The 13,082-nt window shown below is 40.6% G+C and overlaps 1 protein-coding gene across 2 annotated transcripts in view; it reads right to left on the reverse strand.

Annotated features, from left to right (window-relative positions):
• The window catches only part of adamtsl3 (ADAMTS-like 3), a 101,187-nt gene extending 88,105 nt beyond the window's left edge, over positions 1-13,082 (reverse strand). For both annotated transcript variants that reach the window (XM_057856101.1, XM_057856100.1), the window contains exon 1: positions 12,971-13,082. In XM_057856101.1, coding sequence (XP_057712084.1) covers positions 12,971-13,027 — 57 coding nt within the window. In that variant the 5' untranslated portion in view covers positions 13,028-13,082. The remainder of the gene's footprint in view (positions 1-12,970) is intronic.

The following is a 13,082-nucleotide window of genomic DNA, read 5'->3' on the forward strand; positions in this document are numbered from 1 at the left end:
CTCAAATATAGGTTACCGTAATTTTCAGACTCAAAATTTTTTTTCCCTTCATTTTGAATCCTGCGGCTTATAGTCCAGTGTGTCTTAGCTCAGCTCCATCATAAAACTGTCATAAGACCAAATGAACCCCATGAGGCTTTGAAGCAATGGCTGCAAAGCTTCATTGCTTCAAGAAGCCTCATTTGGCCATCACTGCTCCCTTGGGGGAGAGAGTAAACCTCTGCTGCCACCTGGTGTCGACACTTGTCGTCCAATATGCCTCCTAGCATGCATTGCAGAGCTACCAATGTAAATTACAATCATAATTCATTTTCTGGGTTAATTATTGCTTCAGTTCCTGTTCTAGTTGTTTCCTTCATTGCTTGGTATGGTATATGGTTACACTTTATTTGACAGTGATGCCGTAAGACAGATGTCATTTTGTGTCATCCGGCAAATTATCTCACTTTTGAATGGATGTAAATGATCACAGCTGGACATAAATTGAGTTAGTGACATAATTTGTCAGATGACTCCAAATGACAACCATCATAATCATTCATTAATGCGGTAGCAAATGGGCCGCGGATCAGATGGGGACCCCTGCCCTATGTTACTTCCCAACGCAGACAAGATATATCAATTGGAGCTGCTACGCACAGTCATGGTTGCACTTCCCATCTTGCATTTGGGCAGAACAGTTAAATGGCTACAGTATCATTTACTGAAAGCTCAACAAATACACTAGATGGCGATATTTAGTCACAATATACAAAGTCACATTTATCCTTTAAGAATTACAAGTCTTTCTATCCGTGGATCCCTCTCACAGAAAGAATGTTAATAATGTAAATGCCATCTTGAGGATTTATTGTCATAATAAGCAAATACAGTACTTATGTACTGTATGTTGAATGTATATATTCGTCCGAGTTTTATTCATTTTTTTCTTAATGCATTGCCAAAATGTATATGATCGGGAAAAATTATCGGGAATGATTGGATTTGAATCGGGGAGCAAAAAAAGAAGCAATCGGATCGGGAAATATCGGGATCGGCAGATACTCAAAATAAAACGATCGGGAGCAAAAAAACATGATCGGAACAACCCTAATGTAAATATCCCATGATAAAATGAGGACAGCTGTTTTCATGTCAAATTTAGTGGGTAATCGTTAGGTGTGCCCTATTATCTGAAAATTACGGTAAATACTGTTTGTTTATGTGTTAGCATTAGCCCTTAATGGGGCGTTCAAGTGCGAGGACTTAAAAAAACTCAAGTTGAGTTGATTCCCCTTTCTCTCGCTCCTATTTCAACATCCTCATTGACCTTTTCATCCATTCTTTCCTCATCATACCTTCTGAAAAGTCAAATCTGGCCTCTTCCCCTTAGCTTTACAACTCTCCCAAGTACCATTTTCATCACTTACATAAGAGCGCACACACCTCCTACCTCGTCTCCCCTCTAATTAGACATCACCCGGAGGGGAAGGGAGTAAGGGGTGGGCTTGTGAGGCCCGAGTTGTGATCTCCCCTCTCGTTAGCGCCACTCCCGAGCGCTCCCGCTGAAGTTCCTGCCCCGAGAAGCGATCCGAGGTCAAGGCCGGGGCAGAGCAGTCGGAGCTGAAGGTTCGCGGCGTGAAAAAAAATGGTGAGCAGATTACAGCGTAAACAAATGGAATTAAATCAATAGCATTCTATTGTATTCCACGAATTATCAGATTCCAACGTCAGGACGGGATGCCAGAGTTGGATATTAAGAAGGTGAGGGAACAAGCTCACTCATGAATGCCCCTCTGTAAGGTCGCCATCTACTGGCAGCCCAATGTCTATGCACGGAGTGAAACGTTGAAACTGGATCGCTCTTTTGTAGTCTGAACTGCGAGACAGATTCAAACCACATACATAGACTTCATAATGATATTGACGGGACAAATTCCGCAGACACTGCTCCACGCCTTCAAGTCGGGAGCCGTCCCACACTCCGCTTCAGTCCGTCGCAGTTATTCCCAAACACATGCAGCGATTCAACGCCGGATTTAGGTTGAAAAAGTACGAAAGCTGTACCGCATAAAACCAGGAAGGATTGTCTCAGGAGTGATTTTTTCAAGGGTTCAAGGTACCTATTAGATTTTTCGTACCATGCATTCATTTTGAAACGTGAAAAGAATCAACGCGAGAAATTAACTGCTACGTCATTGGAGTCATAATTAGCAATATTTCCTTAAAATAAATGCTAACTGCCCGATTTTTTTTTTTCATTTTAACCTAGGATCCAGACTATTTTACGTTCATATCGATAAAGAATTAAACACTAGCAGCACATTCGACATATTTACGTAAAATAAATGCTAACTGTCCGTTTTTTTGCTTTTAACCAAGAATCGAGACTGTTTTACATCCATATCTATAAAGAATTCAGGGATTTACGCATTTATTCACCAGAATTTTCAATGTAAAAAGCTCTTTGTGGTGATAAGGCGGTGCCACAGTGGCTTAAAGACTAGCATCACATTCGGCATATTTACGTAAAATAAATGCTTACTGTCCGTTTTTTTGCTTTTAACCAAGAATCGAGACTGTTTTACATCCATATCTATAAAGAATTCAGGGATTTACGCATTTATTCACCAGAATTTTCAATGTAAAAAGCTCTTTGTGGTGATAAGGCGGTGCCACAGTGGCTTAAAGACTAGCATCACATTCGACATATTTACGTAAAATAAATGCTAACTGCCCGTTTTTTTGCTTTCAACCAAGAATCGAGACTGTTTCACGTCCATATCTATAAAGAATTCAGGGATTTACGCATTTATTCACCAGAATTTTCAACGTAAAAAGCTATTTCTGGTGATAAGGCGGCGCCATAGTGGCTTAAAGACTAGCAGGACATTCGACATATTTACGTAAAATACATGCTAACTGCCCGTTTTTTTGCTTTTAACCAAGAATCGAAACTTTTACGTCCATATCTATAAAGAATTCAGGGATTTAAGCATTTATTCACAAGAATTTTCAACGTAAAAAGCTCATTGTGGTGATAAGGCGGCGCCATAGTGGCTTAAAGACTAGCAGGACATTCGACATATTTACGTAAAATAAATGCTAACTGCCCGTTTTTTTGCTTTCAACCAAGAATCGAGACTGTTTTACATCCGTATCTATAAAATATTCAGGGATTTACGCGTTTATTCATAAGAATTTTTAACTTAAAAGCTCTTTGTGGTGATTAGGCGGTGCCACAGTGGCTTAAAAACTAGCAGCACATTCGACATATTTACATAAAATAAATGCTAACTGCCCAGTTTTTTTCCTTTTAACCAAGAATCGAGACTATTTTACGTTCATATCCATATAGAATTCAGGGATTTAAGCATTTATTCACAAGAATTTTCAACGTAAAAAGCTTTATGGTAAAAAGGCGGTGACACTGCGGCTTAAAGACTAGCAGGATAGTCAACATATTTCTGTAAAATAAATGCTAACTGCCCGTTTTTTTGGCTTTTAACCAAGAATCAAGACTTTTCCATCCATATCTATCGAAAATTCAGGGATTTAAGCATTTTTTAAACCAGAATTTTCAATGTAAAAAACTTTGTGTTTCCACTCAATCGGCTTTGACAGAGAGTGTCCCGTCAATATATTATGAATTACTATGCCACATACGTTTAACATCATATATGGACAAGAAGCTGAACAGCCCGGATGGGTTTTGACGTCACTCTCTGCTGCCTGACACCTTTTTTTGCCACAGCAACTGGTCAGGTGTGTCAATAATGTGAACAAGTCCAGATGTGATTTGGACACTTGCAAAAAAAATTGTGTGAACAGTCAGCCTTGAAAATCAGGAATCCGAATGAAATCAGAAATGCCTTCAGTTTGAACGCAGCCTTAGATTTGAGTCCCGCCGAGTATTCTGCCCGGTGACAAGTGACAGTCGAATGAAATCCAAGCATTTCTGGTTCCTTAGCTCATGCTCTACCATTGATTTTAGGATTGTTAAAAAACATATGGTAATTTCCGCACTATAAACCGCACTAGATTATAAGCCGCAGATGTCCTCACTGTATTATGGGATACTTACACCAAAAGCTAATAACTGGTAACACTTTATTTAAGATCAAATGAACCACCATGAAGCTTTGAACCAATCCGCTGCAAAGCTTCATTGCTTCAAGAAGCTTCATTTGGCCATCACTGCTCCCTTGGGGGAGACAGTCAACCTTTTCTGCCACCTGCTCTCAACTTTTTCATACCACTGTATAAGCCACCACCCACCAAATTTGACACGAAAACGACATTTGTTCATAGATAAGCTGCACTGGACTCATCTGGCTTCAGTGTATTATGGGATATTTACACTAAAACATATGAACCAGTAACTATTTGACAGCAGCATCATACGACTGTCATAAGACCAAATGAACCACAATGAAGCTTTGAACCAATTAGGTGCTAACCTTCATTGCTTCAAGAAGCTTCATTTAGCCAACACTGCGACCTTGGGAGAGACAGCCAACCTCTTCTGCCACCTGCTGTCAACACTGTGGCCACACAAAATGCCTCCTAGCATGCATTGCAGCACTACAGATGTAAATAGCAAAAAAAATCATTATCTGTGCTAATTTTTTCTTCAGTTACTGTTCCAGTTGTTTCATAAATTGCTAGTTATGGTATTTGGTAACACTTGGGGGAGACAGTCAACCTTTGCTGACACCTGCTGTCAACACTGGTGGCATCCATCATGCCTCCTAGCATGCATTGCAGCACTACAAATGTAAATAGCAATCAAAATTCATGTTCTGTGCTAATTATTTCTTCAGTTACTGTTTCATTAATTCCTGGATGGGGTATATGGTAACACTTAACTTGACAGCAGTGCCCTAAGACTGTCATAAGACAATCATAACCATGACATGACACTGTTACGAGCAATAATGAATGCTTATAATAGATGTCATTTAACGTTATCCAGCAAATTACCTCACTTTTTATCCGAGCTTGACATAAATGGAGTTGGTGACATAGTTTAGTGAATGGCACTTTATGACATCTGTCATATGTATTAAGTACTGACCATGACAGTGTCATAATTATGACGGTTTTATGACAGTCTTATGACGCCACTGTCAAATAAAGCGTATCCTTTTTTTTTTTTTTTTTTTTTAAACCTGTCCTGTTCAGCTGTTTGACACAGAGAATGGAATTCTAAGTGCCAGGGTTGTCTGCACAGTTTTAATGTTTCACATTGAGAGTCTGATATACTCCCATTGTGATCATTCAAAAAACCTTTTCATTATGACAAAGCAGCGAACACGAAAGGATTATGGGGGGACAGAAGAAAAGCAACACAAGAGAAGAAAGAAAAGAAACACATACACAAACAACAACAAGAAATACATAGAACATCTAGACTAATCATTGATATGCTGGTGCCATCGTCAGCGAGATGTATTTCCGGTTTACACCATGTGGGGGCCTATTGGCCAGTGTCACGTGTCACGTCATAATTATAACGGTCTTATGACAGTTTTATGACGCCACTGGCAAATAAAGCATATCCTAATAACCCAAATAAATGAACAAATAAGCTGCAATGGACTATAAGCCGCAGGATTCAAAATAATAGACAAAAGTAGTGTTTAACATCCGAAAATTACGGTAAGTAAACTGGTTTCATACAGTGGAATTGCTAGATTCGTCTAAGATGTAAGTCACCTTCATGTTTCCACAACACTTCCAAGTCGTTTCCCACTGCTTTTTGTCAGTGTCCATTGGAATCTGCCATCTCTTATTCTGTTCCGTGTGCCTTTTTATTCACCAGTGTACCAAGAACAGTATGGAGTTTCATGGTTTCGGCCAAGGTCTGCCTGCTCGCCATAATTTGGAAAAGGGAGCATCTCAGCATACCTGAAGGAAGTCGCGAGCAACACTTGGTGAAAAGAAAATGCTTTGCAAACAGTCACCCTGGCTCAATGCTTACATTTTTAAGCAATGCCACACTTTGCAGCCATCGCTCCAGAGATGGAGACCAGATGGCGACAATGAGATGAGAACGAAAGGCTTTTGTGTGTAACTGAAAACAGTCCTTCTTGTTAACACGCTCCAAAAACTTGCTGCATCCATTCATCAAGAAGCCAGATGTTCCTTTAACTCCTCGATATGAATTCACTTCCCATTCCATCCCACAAAAAAAAGGCAATTGTGAAAGCTCAGCAGAGATTCTCCACATCCTTGTGATCAGGCAATTAAGCCACGGTTCACTCGGGACCGATTACGAGACTTGACCGCGCTCGATCCGCTGTCTAGGAGAGGCTGCATTCAAACGTTAAGTGGGGCCATTTCCTTGAATAAACAATACAATTTGTTACTTCTCGTGGCCAACTTCCTTGTGAATTCCAGCCAGATAATTAAAGAGGAATTGTCGTAGCAAGGCACAGAGCAGATCATTTTTGGAGTTTTGTGTAAAATGATAATGATTTAATTTTTTTTCCTATTCTCATTTGTGTTTTTTCATTATAATCAAAATAAATCAGAATCAGGATCCTGCTGTTGCTATCTTCGTCAGTCTAGTCCGTCTGCTTTTTTTGTATTTTTTTCCTCTGTGGATCAACTGCTGCTGGTCTCTCATACGAAAATGGATTTGATTAGTTGGTCTCTCAGTGCAATTGACACGGTGCACCAGGAGAGCTGTCTTGCCCAGCTGGGACCTTTGCCGATGGCTACGTGAGAGATTCATGGGATCATTGGAAGCCAGCCTGTCTCACTGTCCTATCTGTGGAAGATATCGAGGATATTTGGCTGTTTGGCGTAACGGTCGTGGGGTTCCTTCTGCTTGGCTTAGAAGGTGCCCTGCTCTACCGGAAAGTTTCCAAGACGGCAGCTTTTAAAGAAATCAACAAATTGACCACGGATCAAACGGTGCGATTCAAGGCATTGGTGAACCTGGCTCCGTGGACTCAACAGTTCAGTCCGAGGAAGGATGGAGAAAAGTGGATGCTACCTGGCGCCGGGTGGCGGAACTGTCGAGGGAGACCGTGACTATTGGCAATGTCTTAAGGGACTTGAAGGCTCACATACGCCCTGGGGAGCGCGATTTTGACTGATTATTAAATTACTTATTTTGCTTAATTCGATTATAATTTTCCTTTCCCTTTTCCCGAACACCCTTATCCAAATCCTGGCCCTATCTCTTGCCCTTGATTTTCTTCCCACGGCCAGTCACAGGGCCCTGGGACTCCTATTTTGTATACAGGACCTGTGCATCGTGTCATATCCCTGCTATGTTGTATAATATATGTGTGTACTGTAACTTCTGTTACTGCTCTGTAATTCCCGAAGAAGAGAGAGAAGTTGGCCTCGGGCCGATGTTCCCTCATCAAACGCAATTTTGTTGACATCTATAAAAGCTGGTGTCAATGACTAATAAAGCTATCCAGATCATGTAATTGTTACTCAGTTGTCGTTAAAGTCCTGGATGCGTAAGTGAATATTGTGAAAACACTGCCAATCAAATACCACGACTATGATTTGGAAAATGGAGGCGACATCGCCAATCTTACCTACACTTAACACAGTACCTCTCAAATATGGCAGAGCTATGATGGAGGTGACGCATGTGACCTCGGGGAACATACTTTTTTGCCGTACTAGAATAAAGTAATTGCACATCCACTCAGTGGGTGGCAGTGGCGCTGTCATTTTCAGAGTGTGCGTTGTAGTTTTGAACCAAACAAGAGCACACAGCAAAAAGCACTGGAGATATGAAGAGCTAAGATGAGGAAATATGACAAAGCATATTTAGCGTTTGGCTTTTAGTACAGTGGGAGACAAGAAAAGACCAGTCTGTTTATGGTGTCTAAAATTGTTTGCAGCAGACAGCAGGACGCCAAATCAAGTACGTTGTCACTTACACTGGAAATCCAGGGGTATTTTGACTATAAAGAAATACGAAAAGGTGTCAAATGACCCTGATACCAAACTGACTACTGGGCTTTGTCAAACAACAGACCACTCAAAGAAGCAATCAAGCAGGCCATGCCCCTACACACTCCTGTGGAGTCGCTGCCTAGGTGTGAAGGGAGGGTTTCACTCTGGAGAGCTGCAATTAACATCTTGAATAGAAGAGAGACTTTTTGGTTGGTCTTGCAAAGGAATTAGCTTCCTCTTATGTGGGCGCAAAGAAGGCGCAGAAGGAAAAATTGCTTCGGCAACAACCTCCATTATATAGCCCCGGGAAAAGGGCGAAGTGTCATATGTCACCACATAAAATATGTTTTGTTTTTTATTACACCGTCCGTGGTACTGTAGGCAAACTGCAGCTTTTGGAAGATGGTTGTCCACCCGATTGCCTGCCTGAGCGGTCCACTGTCTGACAAGCAACAACTGTTATATCCAACTGGACAAGCCTACTCGGAAAGGGGAGAGAAAATGACCTCTAAAGGTGTTCATTGCCTCAGGCCACCATCCAATGGTACCTTTCCGTCTCCATACAGTACAGTTTACACACACATACAGTATATGTGAGATACTGTAAGTCAGACCACAGTATAGTTCCATGCATGAATTTAAAAAAAAAAAAAAAAAAAAAGAAAGAAAACCTGACTAGTATGTTCCATTTGGTTTACACAGAGGATAAAACTGGAAGAGTTGAAGGGACAAGTAAACACTTAAAAAGAAAAGTCACATCCTGTCAGTAGTTTGATCTATTTTATGGTGGCTTTTTCACCACAACCTGTCTTCTGGGCTTGAAAGTGACAACAGGCCAGCTAGAATAACACCAGTTTACCGTTCCCCCATCAGCCAAGGCACCCCTGCCCTGCAAACACTCAAAATGCTATTTGGAGCAATCCAACCCTGCGGTTTTACGAGTGTGAATGGGAATGACTAATGAGGACGATAGTGCTCACAAGGCCTATCCTGATTACGGTCAGATGATACTTCTCTGGTTACAAAAGTGATTTGTATCAACTGATCCACCCTCGGTAGTTCTAGTGTTAACAAGGTCTCTGCAGGTTTCAACAACCCAAATTTAAGACTTTGAAAGACCTTTTTAAGACCATAATGAATAGAATTTAAGACCCATTTCGTATATATATACCATCAAAAACGCAGAATAGATTTTCAGAAAAATTAGTGGCCCGGAATTACTTGCAAAGTACAGGTAGTCCCCGGTTGTTATGCACGAGTTCTGTTTCTACGCTGGCGAAGTAACCCGAAAACTGTCGAAAAGTACTGTATTGTACTTTTTTTTTTTTTTTTTTTAACGCTGGAGGATACACTGCCCTCCAGTGGTAACATTGGGTCTTGCTGGACTGTCGCCTATTATGACTGAGGAGCAGACTCTTCTTAGCCTGGAACTCCAGACAAGCCTGTAAGTTGTTTCAGCTAATATATGTTTGTGTATCCATTTGTAATTAAGTTTAGAGCTACAGTTTGTGGAGTTATTTGTGAGCGATTTGCTATGATAATTGTGAATGCATTAGCATTCGTAGCATTTAAGCTAGTGGACTCTTGTTAGGCAAATTAGACTAATCTATCAAGTTTACATATTTCTCAGACTAGATGGATGTTTGAACACCAATTTGTTGTTGAGTTTTTAAAAACTCTTGTTTAAGTGTGTGTCTGGATGATAGGCAAAACCATAGAAAAAGTTCTTATTTTTGCCAAATACCCTGCTATGTGTTGACATGAACTTCTTAGTCACACCCAGAGATCAGAGAACAGAACTGGTGAAAACAATTAAACAATATTTACCACTACAGTAACACCATCTGGAAATGTTTTGTCACTCTACCATTCATTTTGGATCCAATTCCACTACCATCCACAAGATGACAGCATTGTAAATACACCGACATCTTAAATGTTAAACAAGAAGAATGAAAACAGGAAGGACTTCAGATTGTCAAAGAAAGTAAATCCAGTCTACAGCGTCTTGAAAAATCAAATTCTTAAGGCTGCATTTGTCCTTTTTAAGTGCAAGATGGTTGCATTATTCATGTGAATGGCGTGAGAGCCCTCCAAGAGTCACTTAAGGTATGCCATTATGTCACCCACAAAAGAAGGTCTATTCCATTTAGGGTCAGAGCCACAGGCCACTTGGCCCACACACACAAATCACACAGAGGAGGACCTCCAAAGACCAAACACACAAGTATAGAGTCCCATTCTTCTTCACTAGAATAGTCATGCTGAGACGCTGCGACCCCAGGTCTAACATGAGAGGGTCTCCGGGACCACTTGTCGATCCCGGGTCTCTGAAGTAAAGCGGAAGGGTCACTGTGGTCATGAAATGTGCTGACTCACGCTCCTTTCGAACACATGCTTGTCAGCCAGAAGTTCACTCACTGTCATTGTCAAAAAGAAACTACTTAAAATGCTTGAAATTAAATAATGTATTAGTCCGTATAGGACGAACAAATTTTACTAATGCTTATTGTTTCTAGTCGGTAGCGCTAATCGAATAGAAATGCAATTTTTGGACTATAGGGCACACCTGACTATAAGCCACCAAATTTGACACGAAAACGACATTTGTTCCGAGATAAGCTGCACTGGACGATAAGACGCAGTTGTCCACACTGTATTATGGGATATTTACACTAAGATATATTAACTGGTAATTCTTTATCTGACAATGGTGCCATAAAACTGTCATAAGACCAAATGAACCACCATGAAGCTTTGAACCAATTAGCTGCAAAGCTTCATTGCTTCAAGAAGCTTTATTTGGCCATCACTACTCCCCTTGGCGAGACAGTCAACCTCTGCTGCCACCTGCTGTCAACACGGTTATCATACAACATGCCTCCTAGCATGCATTGCAGCACTACAGATGTAAATAGCAATCAAAATTCATGTTCTGTGCAAATTATTTCTTCAGTTACTGCTCCAGTTGTTTCATTAATTGCTAGTTATGGTATTTGGTAACACTTAGTATGACAGTGGTGCAATAAGACTGTCATAAGACCAAATGAACCACCATGAAGCTTTTAACCAATTAGCTGCAAAGCGTCATTGCTTCAAGAAGCTTCATTTGGCCATCACTGCTCCCTTGGGGGAGACAGTCAACCTCTGCTGCCACCTGCTGTCAACACTGCTGTCATCCAACAGGTCTCCTAACATGCATTGCCGCACTACAGACGTAAATAGCAATCAAAATTCATGTTCTGTGCCAAATATTTCACCAGTTACTACTCCAGTTGTTTCATTAATTGTTCGTTGGGGTATTTGGTAACACTTAATTTGACAGTGGCGCCATAAGACAATCATAAGACAATCATAAGACCAAATAAACGATCATGACCAAGCTTCATTGCTTCAAGAAGCTTCGTTTGTCCATCACTGCTCCCTTGGGGCAGATGGTTAACCTCTGCTGTCGACACTGTTGTCATCCAACATGCCTCCTAGCATGCATTACAGCACTACAGATGTAACTAACAATTAAAATTCATGTTCTGTGCTAATTAGTTCTTCAGTTACTGTGCCAGTTGTTTAATTAATTGCTAATTATGGTATTTGGTAACACTTAATTTGACAGTGGTGCCATAAAACTGTCATAAGACCAAATGAACCACCATGAAGCTTTGAACCAATTAGCTGCAAAGCTTTATTTGGCCATCACTGCTCCCTTGGGGTCGACAGTCAACCTCTGCTGCCATCTGCTGTCAACACTGTTGTCACACAATATGCCTCCTAGCATGCATTGCAGCACTACGGATGTAAATAGCAATCAAAATTCATGTTCTGTGCCAATTATTTCTTCAGTTACTGCTCCAATTGTTTTATTAATTGTAAATATCAATCAAAATTCATGTTCTGTGCTAAATATTTCTTCAGTTACTGCTCCAATTTTATTAATTGCTAGTTGGGGTATTTGGTAACACTTGACATGAGACTGTCATATGACATAATGAACCACCACGAAACTTTGAATAATTAGCTGCAAAGCTTCATTGCTTCAAGAAGCTTCATTTGGCCATCACTGCTCCTTTAGGGGAGACAGTCAACCTCTGCTGCCACCTGCTGTCAATACTTGTCATCCAACATGCCTCCTAGCATGCATTGTAGCACTACAGATGTAAATTGCCATCAAAATGTATGTTAAGTGTTAATTATTTCTTCAGTTACTGCTCTAATTGTTTAATTGCTAGTTAGGGCATTTGGTATCACTGAATTTGATATTGGCGCCATGAGACTGTCATAAGACAATCACGACATGACACTGTTATGAGCATTAATGAATGCTTATAATAGATGTCATTTAGTATCATCCAGCTCACTTTTGATCCGAGCTGGACATAAATGGAGTTACATAATTTACGGAATTACACTTTATGACATCTGTCATAAGTATTTATGTAAGTACTAATGACGCCACTGTCAAATAAAGCATATCCTATTCACCCAAATAAATCAACAAATAAGCCACACTGGACTATAAGCCGTATGATTTAAAATGGGTGAAAAAAGTAGCGGCTTATAGTATGAAAATTACGGTACTAACCTGAGAACAAGAAGCAATTCCAGTATCCCAAACAACCCAACTAAGGCAATTTGTACCTTTTCAAGGTCCAAAAAGCTAAAATACACTCTCAAGGATACCAAACCAGTACCTTAAAAGGCCATAGTTCTGGATGGGTGCCTTTGCCTCATTCACTGATAAAAGCTAAATGAAGGCCGGACCACCATGATGTGCTCCAAGCACCTGTTGCTTCCTCCTTTTGAGATCTACGACTCAAACTGTTCGGCTGCCTGAAGGTGATAACTTGTAGCGGCAATTAGTGCTCACATGTCGCTGATTAGGGTGACATAAGTTCTGTCTGATAGATTTCAGGGTTTTTCTTGTCAAAGCAACAGTGATAATGAAATATGCCTTGTACAAGTTCCACTTAAAAAGTAATAGACTTGAATATACCGTCACAAATTCAGTACTACAACAATTAATCTGTCACTTGTGACTATCCAACTGTGCTCTTTAGGACCTTACCTTGACCCAAACGGCAAACAGGACCAGTCCAGTCACGCCCCAGCTGCCCCCCGCCATCTCTACCAAAATTCCGTGTTTTGCAGACTGAATGGAGACAAGTGATCGCGGCTCT

This window comes from Corythoichthys intestinalis, chromosome 13 (genome assembly GCF_030265065.1).
Source record: "Corythoichthys intestinalis isolate RoL2023-P3 chromosome 13, ASM3026506v1, whole genome shotgun sequence".
Lineage (NCBI taxonomy): Eukaryota > Metazoa > Chordata > Actinopteri > Syngnathiformes > Syngnathidae > Corythoichthys > Corythoichthys intestinalis.